The sequence below is a fragment of the Callorhinus ursinus genome, unplaced genomic scaffold (genome assembly GCF_003265705.2).
Source record: "Callorhinus ursinus isolate GAN/ISIS: 27379988/994484 unplaced genomic scaffold, GSC_fseal_2.0 scaffold18, whole genome shotgun sequence".
In the NCBI taxonomy this organism is placed as follows: domain Eukaryota; kingdom Metazoa; phylum Chordata; class Mammalia; order Carnivora; family Otariidae; genus Callorhinus; species Callorhinus ursinus.
Window position 1 is genome coordinate 15690224 of NW_027397080.1, and position 13090 is coordinate 15703313.

At 43.4% G+C, this 13090-nt stretch overlaps 1 protein-coding gene, 1 long non-coding RNA gene and 2 other non-coding genes across 27 annotated transcripts in view; all 4 read right to left on the bottom strand.

Moving 5' to 3' along the window:
* Positions 1 to 137: 137 nt before the first annotated feature.
* Positions 138 to 2681, bottom strand: LOC141374433 (uncharacterized). The gene is made up of 3 exons (XR_012381321.1): positions 2552 to 2681; positions 1496 to 1530; positions 138 to 617 (listed from the first exon to the last, which is right to left on the bottom strand). It is a non-coding gene; the product is annotated as an uncharacterized lncRNA (long non-coding RNA).
* On the bottom strand, positions 695 to 899 carry LOC112812428 (small nucleolar RNA SNORA73 family). The gene has a single exon (XR_003205283.1). It is a non-coding gene; the product is annotated as a small nucleolar RNA SNORA73 family (small nucleolar RNA).
* On the bottom strand, positions 1623 to 1827 carry LOC112812429 (small nucleolar RNA SNORA73 family). Its single transcript, XR_003205284.1, has one exon. It is a non-coding gene; the product is annotated as a small nucleolar RNA SNORA73 family (small nucleolar RNA).
* Positions 2682 to 10546: 7865 nt separating the features above from the next.
* Positions 10547 to 13090, bottom strand: part of LOC112811776 (mediator of RNA polymerase II transcription subunit 18) — a 148475-nt gene continuing 145931 nt past the window's right edge. For all 24 annotated transcript variants that reach the window (XM_073903096.1, XM_073903098.1, XM_073903097.1 and 21 more), the window contains one exon: positions 10547 to 12680. In XM_073903096.1, coding sequence (XP_073759197.1) covers positions 12665 to 12680 — 16 coding nt within the window. In that variant the 3' untranslated portion in view covers positions 10547 to 12664. The remainder of the gene's footprint in view (positions 12681 to 13090) is intronic.

Genomic DNA, 13090 nt, shown 5'->3' on the forward strand with positions numbered 1-13090 from the left:
GGGACACAAGACACACAAGCTCAGTCTTTAATGCAGAACTAAGCAAACATAAACTGCAAAGGTAGTTTTCCTAACAAGCACTTCCATTCACAGAATACGAGTGTCAGTCACATTTCCACAAAAAAAGGAGCCACACAAATATGCAGCCATCTTTATTATAATTCACAAATACATTATAAACAGACCTGGATCTTTAATAAGACACTTAGGATCTGATAGGCTTTTGTTTTCCATTCAGTTATGTAGTTAGAAAACCCAGTTTACTTGAGACAGTAGAAAAGGCCAAGTAGCATCTTAGCTTCCTTAAATTTTCTCCTCATAGGCATTCTGGAATCTTTGGGCTTTGTGGGTCAAAGGACCAGATTGTTAAGACATGCCTATATTCAGTGCTGTCCGCATTCCCTAAATTTCAATGGGCACCTGTCCTATGGAACATTCAACTTGTTCCCCAAATTTAGTATTCAGTTTTAAAGAGGTCAAATGTGCCCAAGTTTCCAAACCTCCAGGCTTATCTTATAAAAACAGCATTTATCATTCATTTTACCAACCCTCCCTGCCAAATAAAGGACCCCAAAAGTGTGTTAACTGCCAATGATTGGTGAGGCTCCTCTTCTCTCCTGAATGAAAACAAATGAAAAAGAGGATCAGACTCCTACTTAAGATCTCACTAAAAATTTTAATTTTAGTTTTCATTAGATGTTTCCTGCATGGTTTGTCTCCTCAGTCATCGTCCAGAGGACTCTGAGAAGCTGTAGGAATATGCAGGCGCAGACTCAAGGCCCGGCTTCATCTCCAACGTCGTGGAAAGGGACTGTACGTCACGGGGCAGAGCCCTATGCTCCCGTATGCCACCTGGACAGAGCCCGGGGAGAGTGACCTCCCGGGAGTATCCACGTTGGAATGCCTATGATTAAACAGCATCACCCTCAAAACATTTTTAAGAGATTCCATTTCCTCCCATTCCATTCTACACAAGTGAATTTGAGGAAAGCCTGTTTAAAACCCAGTCGTTTACTACTGTTTCATGGTTTCTCTACTTAATTACTCATTGTCCTAGGACTATTCAGGTACATACACCCACCTTCATCTCCAGTATCATGAAAGGGCTTGTATTGGACACCAAATGCTTGGCTACCATACACAGACTTTGAGGGAGTATGCACATTTGTTTTGTTTATAAGACTTGCACGCAAGCTTTGCTAATCTTGACTTTGGTTAATTCACCCAATTTTTCCATTAGCAGCAAGTTTCTACCCTATCACATGAGAAAGATGTGAAAATATTAACTTTTATTGAATAAATAGCTATCTTCCCAGACATAAGAATACATTTACGAAACTGTCAACATGCCAACAAAAATGCAGCAAAGTTTCTATCTGGATGTATTAATGGCAGGAACACATTCATGAAAAGGAACTGGGCTGGAATGATTTAAATGTCAACAGGAAATAAAAGCCAAAAACAATTCTTACCCCAAATTCTTTGGTTTACTTACCTCGAATCAAATTTACTTGGAATCCTGCGTGATCACTGCAAAATAAGGTAGGCAAGAGCTTAATCCAGTAATACTTGGAAGGGAGAAAAGGTTTTTCTTTCCAATCAACCTAGATCCAGATAGAGGGAGCTGTTTCCTGCATGGTTTATCTCCTCAGTCATCGTCCGGAGGACTCTGAGAAGCTGTAGGAATATGCAGGCGCAGACTCAAGGCCCGGCTTCATCTCCAACGTCGTGGAAAGGGACTGTACGTCACGGGGCAGAGCCCTATGCTCCCGTACGCCACCTGGACAGAGCCCGGGGAGAGTGACCTCCCGGGAGTATCCACGTTGGTCACTGTAATTTACTTAATTTGCAAGCTCCTGAGCTACAAATAAATTTCAACCAGTTGATGGCGACTTCCCCAGGATATCCACTTTGGGGTGGATCCTATCCCAAGTGCCAACGAAATTCGAGTTCAATACCGATCAGCAGTCTCCTGTCAGTTATCTAAATTAACTTTCAGCCAGGTACCCCGAACATATCTACAAACCCCAACAGGCGATTAGCACTAATGCCAAAGCAATGGCAAATGCAAAGCCGTAGACACAGCAACTACGGCTCCTATCCATAAACGATCATCAGGAGTCGTGAGCTCACCCTACATCATAAAGCAAGTGGCAGAATCAAGAACCGTCCGTTTCGAAATCGATTCTCAAGCTCATATAGGTGTCAGACATTAAATGACCTGCACGCAATTCCACCGCCTCCTAGAAGACAAGGTAATAAGCTGGGCGATGGGCAACAGGAGGGGGTGGGCCGCGCATTTAGCGTCCGGCGCGTGAGGTAGCAGCTCTGCAGGTTTCGGCGCGAACGCCTTAGATTATAGGCAAGACCCGTAGCTCACGAGGCCTCCATGGCCCACATCCGGCCCAGCTCCCCTGCATGAAGGAAGTGTAGTCAGCACAGACACCACTGAAGGGAATCTTAGATAGGATGAAGCCCACAAGAAAATCTGGTTGGCAGGCCCGGGGTACTAAACCTAGAACTAACGAATCGAACGGGTAAAAATACTCACCAGCCGACTTCCACGCAGCGCAGCAATCGTTCTCGAAAAGACCGAGGAAGCCCCAGAGCATCCTTATTTATATCTTCTGAAGCGCGCGGAAGTCAAGGTGTATTTATTGCGCCTGCGCATCGCCCTGCGCAGTTAGGGAATCGGAAATTCGCTAAGGGTTCTGGGAACCATTGCAACTTAAGCCCCACCCCTTCCTGGCTCACAGGCTTCTTGCGACCCTAGAGCCTTCGCGCGGGAAACTTGCTGGGTAACGTAAATTACAGAAACGGAGTTTAGAAGTATGCAGTCCGGTGGTGAGTAGACAATATACTTCTCAGCAATCAGCTAACCCAGTCTGGAGGATGTACACTCAGATAAACTCGCCAACCCCCCCCCCCCCCCCACGCACACATTTTGGAGTAATTATAGGCAAACTTGAAAAAGCCATCTAGAAAAATGCAGAATCACAAGTGATTGAATCCGCTGTCACATGTGAAATAAACATTTGATAAATGAGTAGGTAAAGAGGACAGAAATGCTTCTACACGAATTGGCTAATTTTTTTTAAGAGACCTTTTTATTGGGGCACCTGGGTGGCTCAGTCGGTTAAGTAGCTGCCTTGAGCTCAGGTCACGATCCCAGAGTCCTGGGATTGATCCAGCATCTGGCTCCTTGCTCAGCAGGGAGTTGGCTTCTCTCTCGCTCGCTCTCACTCTCTCTCAAGTAAATAAAATCTTTTAAAAAAATTATTTATTTGAGAGAGAGAAAGGGCTCGAGAAGGGGGAGGGTCAGAGGCCTACTCCTCGACAAGCAGGGAGCTCTATGCAGGGCTCGATCCTGGCATCCTCGGATCATGACCCTAGCTGGCAGCCGCTTAACCGACTGAGCCACCCAGGGGCCCAAATGAATACATAAGGAATTGGCTAAAATTTAAAGCTTCCTATACACAACAATGGATGAATTTAATACTGCCGAACTGTACACCCGAAAATGGTTAAAAAGGTAAATTTTACATTATTTTCAACACACACTCACCTAATATAAAGAAGTAGGCAAGTAAAGAATCCTGGAGATACATATTACATGTGAAATGTTGCAAATGTGATAGAATTTTGAATATGGTGTAAAGTGAATTAGGTAAATTAACATGGAGCCATCACAGCTGGGCTGTAATGAGTGGAAACATTTATAGTGTTCCTCCTATAAGGTTTTGTGCTGGGGGCACATGGGTGGCTCAGTCGTTAAGCGTCTGTCTTCGGCTCAGGTCATGATCCCAGAGTCCTGGGATTGAGCCCCGCATCGGGCTCCCTGCTCTGCGGAAAGGCTGCTTCTCCCTCTCCCACTCCCCTTGCTTGTGTTCCCTCTCTCGCTGTATCTATCTCTGTCAAATGAATAAATAAAATCTTAAAAAAAAAAAAAGATTTTGGGCGCCTGGGTGGCTCAGTTGGTTAGGCGACTGCCTTCGGCTCAGGTCATGATCCTGGAGTCCCTGGATCGAGTCCCTCATCGGGCTCCCTGCTTGGCGGGGAGTCTGCTTCTCCCTCTGACCCCCCCCCCATGTGCTTTCTCTCTCTCTCATTCTCTCTCTCTCAAATGAATAAATAAAATCTTTAAAAAAATAAAAAAAGATTTTATGCTGGATTCTTTTTTTTTTTTAAGATTTCTATTTATTTATTTGAGAGACAGAGATAGAAACAGAGATAGAGAGCACAGGAGCTGGGAGGAGAGGGAGAAGCAGGCTTCCCGCTGAGCAAGGAGTCCGATGTGGGACTCGATCCCAGGACCCTGGGATCATGACCTGAGCAGAAGGCAGATGCTTAACTGACTGAGTCACCCAGGCGCCCCTGTGTTGGATTCTTTATGTAGGTTACTTAATAGCACAGCAATTCTAAGACAATGGTATTTTTACCTAGATTTTAAGATGTGGAACATGCCCAGAGCAATGGTTCTCAAAGCAAAGTTGTCAAACCTTGGGGGTCTCTGAGAATCTTGGAGATCCAAGAGGTCAAGACTATTTCATACTAATACTTAGACTTTCTTTGCCTTTTTCACTGTGTTGACTCTGCACTGATGCTGTAAAGTGAAATGGTGGATAAAACTGCTGGTGCCTTAAAGAGCAGTGGGTATTATATGCAACTGATGAATCACTGAACTCTACCTCTGAAACCAATTATATATGTTAATTAATTGAATTTAAATTAAAAAGAAATTAAAAACCTGCTGGTGCCTTAGTATGTTTTGAAGCTCTGTCACCAAACTGTATCAGTATCATTTTTCTTAATCATCACAAATTTACAGTTAAAAAAAGTCAGTTTCTCAAACTCTTAGAAAATAGAAAGGTGATTGCCAGGGACTGGGGGGTATATGGAAAGGGGGAATATTGCTATTCTTTTTTTTTTTTTAATATTTTATGTATGTATGTATTTGAGAGAGAGAACTAGAGAAAGAGAGAGAGCACACACACAGGGAGAGGGAGAGAGAGAGAGAAGCAGGCTCCACACTGAGTAGGGAGCCCGAGTCGGGGCTTCATCCCAGGACCCTGAGATCATGACCCAAGCCGAAGGCAGATGCCTAACCGACTGAACACCCAGATGCCCTGGGAATATTGTTATTCAGTAGGTACAGAGTTTAGTTTAGTGAGATGAAAAAGTACTAGTCATCTGTTATACTGCTGTGTGCATATAGTGACTACTGAACTGTATACTTAAACATGGCTAAAAAGGGCACATTTTATGTTTTTTTAAAAGTTTATTTTTTTACTAATCTCTACACCCAATGTGGGCCTTGAACTCAGGGTCCTGAGATCAAGAGTCCCATGCTCTTCCAACTCTTCAACTGAGCCAGTTAGGTGCCGCCTCCACCCCCACCCCCACCCTGCCCCCGCAAGGCACATTTTATGTTAGGTGTTTTTTACCACAAAATATCTATAGCAAATTAAAAATAGAGTCAGCTTCCCCTAAGAATGCCCTTGATGAAGAAATAAAAGTCATTAATTTCACTAATTCTCAACTTTTGAGTATCCATCTTCTTAATATTTTTTGTGACAAAGTGAGAAGTGCACATAAAGTACTTTTTAAGCATGCAAAAGTACAGCATTTGTCTCCAGGAAAAGCACTTACACAACTGTCTGGAGTTATGAGCTGAAATAGCCACATTTTTTCATGAAATACTCTAACTTGAAAGAATGGCTGTTATCTTTACCAACTGTATCTGTGTGGGATTGGATTTTCTTCATTTACTTAAAACAACATATAGCAACAGATTGAATACAGGAGCAGTGTGAGAATTGAACTGTCATCTATTAAATCAGACGTTAAAGAGATTTGCAAAAAAATGTAGAACAATGCCACTTCTCCCCAATTATTTTGGAAAATAGTTATTTTTTTAAAAAAGAGTTTATTTTTTGAGAGAGAGAGAAAGAGAGCACAAGCAGGGGGAGAGCAGGGAGAGGGAGAAGCAGGCTCCCCATTGAGCAGGGAACCCAATGTGGGGCTTGATCCCAGGGCCCTAGGATGACCTGAGCCAAAGGCAGATGCTTAACCGACTGAGCCACCCAGGCACCCCCCAAAAATAGTTATTTTTCAAAGATTTTATTTATTTATTTGAGAGGGAGAGAATGAGAGATAGAGAGCATGGGAGGGAAGAGGATCAGAGGGAGAAGCAGACTCCCTGCTGAGCAGGGAGCCTGATGCGGGACTCGATCCCGGGACTCCAGGATCATGACCTGAGCTGAAGGCAGTTGCTTAACCAACTGAGCCACCCAGGCGCCCAAAATAGTTATTTTTCATAAAAATACATTATTAATGTTAACATGTATTGGGGTTATTATTTTGAAATGTATTATTTCATTATGATATTATAATTATATAAATTATAAATATATTTATAATTTGTCCCAGTTTTAATTTTAGTACAGTAAGTATCAATAGATGTCATGCATAGACATAAAAGTTATTTGGGGTTCTGAATAATTTTTAAAATTGTAAAGGAGTCACAAAACCAAAATGTTTTGAGAACCAGTAGTTTAGAGGAAAGAAGACAAATAATTCTGCTACTTCTCTCGCCATATTACCAGTATTCAACTCCCTTTCAATCACTCATTCAACATTTACTTAGTGGATATGATTTATTTGCTAGGCATTGTGCTAGACACTGGGAACTCTGACATGAAACTCTTAATTTTTGAAGACTTTATTTTTAAGTAATCTCTACACCCAAGTGGGCCTCGAACTTAAAACCCCAAGATCCAAAGTCACAGGCTCTACTGACTGAGCCAGCCAGATGCTGACTCTTGACATGAAACACTTTGCTGTCTGTGAGATCCCACACTGGGAGAAATAGACATGCCAGCAAATTATCACTCAATGAGTGCTATATTCTGAGAACACAGAGGACAGAGCAACTGAACAATCTGCTCAAGGCTGAAGGCATTTTCCTGGGAGTTAAAATTTGACTTCAGACTTGGAGGGGTGGAGTAAAGGAGTGGAGTATGGATGATGACAGCATTGCAGGTTGAGGAGCTAGCAGGACCATGGTCTTCTGGGAAGGGGAAGAAGTCAGCTTGATGAGCAACATTGAAGGAAGAAGGAACTGCGCTTTTCATGAGACGAGAAAGTAGGCAAACGCTAAATTATAAAATATCTTAAATTTTATCTTGCAGTTAACTAGGGACCAATAAGTTTTGAAGTAGAGGATTACTGTGACCAGCTTTGCGTTTTAGAAAGGTAACTCTAGTGGCAATTTTGGAGGATAGACTGGAGAGATCAGAGGTTGTGAAGTCCCATTTAAATTATGTTGGCTTTGAACTTTGATGGTAAACAAGGCAAGAGAAGATCTAGGAATTGAGAGACATTTCTGAGGTAGAGAATGCACAGAATTTATTGTCCCCCTGGACCTGCAAAGAGAGGAACTTGCAGATAATACCAAAGTTTTAGGCTTATGAGAATGAACATATGGTGGTTCTCTAACTCTGATGATTGAGAAAGTAGGCTGTGAAGGTAGATGGTAAGGTCCACCTTGGAGGTGCAGAGAAGTTACCTTGGGAACATCTGGGTGTCTAGATGTCCACAGGGCAACTGGATATAGGGTTGGATTCTAGCAAGAAATCTAAGTTGCAGATAAAGATTTAGAAGTTGTCAGAATAAGAGTGGTAGATTGCTGATGTCATCTTGGGAGAGCAGGGAGAGTGACAGGAGGACATGAAAACGCATTTAAATGGTGGTCAGGGAAGAAGCCAGCAGGGCAGAGAAAGCATGATCAAGAGAACTGGGAGACAGTGGGGTCTGAGAAGCCAAGGAAGTTTTGAGGACTAGGACATGGCCCAAAGCATCAAATGTTGCAGGATAGTCAGATGTATCAAGAGCTGAAAACAGGCTTTGGATGTGGCAGTTAACTGAGAAGTCACTGGTGACCTCAGGCAAAGCCATTTTATTTTGGATTTAGTTTTGATTTTGATGAAGTGAGTGACTCTGGCTTTAGAAATGGAAAACAGTGTGGAGAGACCAGAGGTCATAAGCCATTGTCAAGAAGACTATTCAGTTTACATCCACATCACTTTTTTTCCTCCACCTGTCCCTCATTTAGCTCAACTGCTTGGACTGTACAGGAATTTAAGTTAACATTAGAATAGATTATGTCAAGGGAGTGTAGGAAAAGCTGAAGATAGGGCAATAGGTTTAAGAGAAAAAGGTCAATGGAAGATTGTTTTTTTCTGGGGGTGGTGGTTAGGAAGGAGATAAACATTAAATGAATGAATAAATGGTGTGTGTGTCTCTTCAGTACCAGATGGAGGAAAATTGAGGACGTTTGTCTCTGTCAGATGACCTCTACGCTTTGTTGGGGGAAGAAATGAACGCTATTCACACAAGAGACAGATGGAGCAAGTGGCCCAGGTTGCTGGTGGTTTCTGCTTTATGCTTCATGTCTCCTAGAGCTGAAATTGAAGAGAGCCTTGAGGTGGTGGTTTAGGCTGGGTTTTGGTTTCAGGGCTTGGCTTTTCTAATTGTACATTCTCAACTTTATAGGTGTACTTCCTATTCCATCCCCTCCCATTCAATACCCACTGTACTTACCTTTTCTCAGTCTCCAACTATAGCCCTCCTTGTCCTGGGTACTCCAATTTAGATCCATAAGGAGGCTAAATTCATTCATCGTTTCAGCAAACAATGAGCAATGTGCACCTTCTGTAGACAGTGCTTAACCTCAAAAGAGCAATGGCAATTTGAGACCTCTTTGGAGCTTTGGCCCCAATGGGATTTGGTCTTTGGAGGGCTAGGAGAAGGAAAATCTGGGAGCAGGTGGAACCCAGTGACATGAGCAGTTCTTTAAGATTTTTATTTTTTTTAATTTTATTTTTTTTTAAGATTTTATTTATTTATTTGAGAGAGAGAGAATGAGAGATAGAGAGCACGAGAGGGAAGAGGGTCAGAGGGAGAAGCAGACTCCCCGCTGAGCAGGGAGCCCGATGTGGGACTCGATCCCGGGACTCCAGGATCATGACCTGAGCCGAAGGCAGTCACTTAACCAACTGAGCCACCCAGGCGCCCAGTTCTTTAAGATTTTTAAAAAATTTTATTTTTTTAAAGATTTATTTATTGGGATGCCTGGGTGGCTCAGTCGTTGGGCGTCTGCCTTTGGCTCAGGTCATGATCCTGGGGTCCTGGGATCGAGCCCCGTTATTGGGCTCCCTGCTCAGTGGGAAGCCTGCTCCTCCCACTCTCACTCCCCCTGCCTGTGTTCCCCTTCTCCCTGTCAAATAAATAAAAAATCTTAAAAAAAAATTTATTCATTAATTTTTTTTGAGAGAGAGCACAAGCAGGGGAAGTGGCAGGCAGAGGGAGAGGGAAAGCAAGCTCCCCACGGAGCAGGGAGCCCGATGTGGGGCTCCATCCCAGGACCCTGGGATCATGACCTGAGCTGAAGGCAGATGCTTAACTGACTGAGCCACCCAGGCGCCCCAAAATTTAAACTTGCATGCGTGCACAAGAGAGGGAGCATGAGTTGGGGGGAGGGGCAAGGGAGAAGCAGACTCCACAACGAGCTGGGAGCCCCATGTGGGACTCAATCCCAGTTCCCTGGGATCCTGACCTGGGCCGAAGGCAGATGCTTGACCGACTGAGCTGCCCAGGTGCCCGAAATGAGCAGTTCTGACTCATGGTTTCTTTTCATTCTTGGTAAAGGTGGTGTACTAATCAAAGCCATTCTCTGAAGTGACAAGAGGAAAGTGAGTCATTTGGTGAGGCCACCTGGATTGAAACTGGGCTGCTTGCCCGAGGAGTACATGAGGAAGGAACTGTCCTACCATGCCGTCAGCCTGAAGTCTACTTATATGTGGTTCATACACAGTAAATCCTTGTAGGGATAACTGACTGGGATGCAACTGCTTGTCCTTGAATATATGCAAGGAGTGATTACATAACTTACCTTAACCTTTAGGAAGGGACTTTACCTCCCAGGTTCTTCACTGGTAACAGGAGTGCATTCCCCTTACCTCCCCGACTAGGGGTGAGATAAATAGGATAAAGGGCCTGGTGCCAGGGCGCCTGGGTGGCTCAGTCGCTAAGCGTCTGCCTTCGGCTCAGGTCATGGTCCCAGGGTCCTGGGATCGAGCCCCGCATCGGGCTCCCTCCTCGGCGGGAAGCCTGCTCTCCCTCTCCCACTCCCGCGGCTTGTGTTCCTGCTCTCGCTGTGTCTCTGTCAAATAAATAAAATCTTTAAAAAAAAAAAAAAAAAAGGACCTGGTGCCATAGCTGGTATATACCATGGGGGTGGGGTGGGGTGGTCACAGTTGGGTTTCCTCTCTCTGCAGCCCATTCTTTTTCCATATGTGTACACAGACAGACAGAAACTTGACTGACCTTACCTCTGGCTACACTTAATATTCTTAGTATTTTTTCCCCCTCATCTACTTCTCATTTAGGGAGTCTGGCAGTATTTTAGGTATCATTTATAAGCTAGCTTAAATCTTTTGGAATAAGGTAGAACATTAAAAAAAATAAGCACTTCATACCAGAATAGTATAGTTTAGCTTTTTTTTAATTCTAAAATACTTTATAATTAATATTGATAGGAAGACTGATATACAATGCAATTATTTACTTTACAAGGAGATTCTGTACATCAGGGAAGCATCTTGAAGTACAATACATCCAATTTTTATTTCTTCTTTACATTATGATTGTGAATTGTTACACAAAAAGGGAACAAAAAATCCATTATATATATATATATGTATATATAAAAAACACCTGAAAAGACCCCCAAAGCATCTTGTTTCAAAAGAACATGATGAGATGAAAGATGAACTAGAGTCCTTGGTGGCACAAAGAAAGCAGACAAGTAGCTCAGGAAATCAAATCGTGTTTCAAACTTGGCACATTAAGGGCAAGCCAGGCAGCGGAAGAGGGGTTGAATATGTCACTTCAAGTCACAGAGAATTCTGGTATAAGCCAAACAGTCTCCAAACTAACAGAAAGAAGTCATGTGTGTGGCTACCTTAAATACAGACCTCTAACAACTGTGTAGAATTGTCACTTTTCCTGCAGTCACACCAAATGTGATGAGCTTCAAGGAGCTGTGGCCCCACGACAGCTCCATACCCACAAAGCATTTGACAGTAACTGAAAAATCTGAATACTTCCCTATTCCCCATACAAAGAGAAAATACTACCTTTTAAAAAGGTCACCTCACCTCTGTTTTGACCAGATATTCTGAGTTTTCAGCAATTATTATAGGGACATAAAAGAAAACGAGGAACATCTATGAACAGCTGTAGCAGAACAGGGACTGCAGAAGAAATCTGTGAAAGAGCCACAATTTTCTGAACATTAAGGGGAAAAAAAGCCACATTCATCAGTTAAATAGGAACTATTTTTTTCTTCCATTTAGTACGGACAGGTATTAGAAGGAAACGGTGAGGCTGTATGGTTTTCAAAATAAAAACTCAAAGCAAATGAATTTTCTGTTTTAGGAAATCATGTTAATGTATATTACAAATACAAAAAGGGGTGGGGGCTGAGCCAAGGCCCGGGCACCAACGACATTGGCGACTGCTTGGCAGAGAGGGCCAACAGCACTGAGGAGAAGGGAGGAGGAGCGGGTCATGATTGTGTCCCTCCTACTTCCTCCTCCAGAGACCCCTTCCGGTCCAGCACCCCGGGTTCCGAGACCTTGCAGTGATTCTGGCTGGAAGCGTGGGGGCCCAAGGAGGACGGCTGCTCCCACAGTCTTTCAAAACTCTTTTTTATTGGAGGAGGCTACATCTATTGGTCAGAATAATTTAGAATATCATTTGGTATGACGAAAGTACAATAGCTTATAAAATTTAAGCCATGAGTGAGTTTTCTGACAAGTTGGCATTAACAATAAAGGCCTTTTTTGGTTTTGGTTTTGTATATAGAAAACATACATGCTTTCTCATTTTCCGAACTTGGAATCTAGTTGCAGCTCAGATTGTTTAATAGATAGGAAAAATGTAAGTTTCCAGCACTTCTTCAAGACTTTTTTTTTTTTTAATTTTAAAAATAAAAATTAGGATGACTTGTGCCAAAAAGTTGGAACACGTCAGATCCTGAGCTTCTCTGAGGCTGGACTGCCTGAAGAGGACTATACTGCTGTCTTATGAGAGGCATAGTGTGATGCTTTCAACTGACGTGCCAGTGTGGTGTGGAGGCGTGCCCTGGAGGTGGGGGCCCCTTTGCCAGAAGGCTGGGGGCCTCCAGAAGGTTCTTCCCACTACCAGCTGGATTTGACAGCTGGAATTTGGTACCTACACAAGGGGATCTCACAACCAGGACCGAGCAGGTAAGGCTAATGGTGCAAACTGTGCCCCAGCGCAGGCAGTCATCTTGGGGCGAGGGTGGCTGGTGAGGAAGACCCCTCAAGTATGCTGCAATATTACAAGGTTCAAGAGCACTGAAAAAGTGTTCAGTTTTGTCCAAAGCAGCACATGACCACCCATTCCAGTGAAATGCTACATTCATAGAAGTGCTGTTCGCCCCAGAACTACATCCCAGAGGACTCAATCCTGGCTGTGCTGAGAAGTGTAGAAATTCCTTTCACGTCACTCTGGAAACTGAAGCAGCCAAGCAGTCCTGTGTTGGGGAGTTGTTTAGTTCCTCTCTCAGACTTCAGCATCATGGACGATGGTAGCTAAAACAAGATGAGCAAAAAGGGCTGAGTTATCAAATACTGTAGATTATTTTGCTACTATTACACTCTCATTTTTCAAAATTGCCTCTCTGCTACTCTAATTCTACCTGACCTTTCTTCTTCTTTTCTTAAAAGTAATCTCCAGGGCGCCTGGGTGGCTCAGTTGGTTAAGCGACTGCCTTCGGCTCAGGTCATGATCCTGGAGTCCCGGGATCGAGTCCCGCATCGGGCTCCCTGCTCAGCAGGGAGTCTGCTTCTCCCTCTGACCTTTCCCCCCTCTCATGAACTCTCTCTCTCTCTCTCATTCTCTCTCTCAAATAAATAAATAAAATCTTTAAAAAAAATAAATAAATAAATAAAAGTAATCTCCACACCCAGTGTGGGGCTTGAACTCACAACCTTGAGATCAG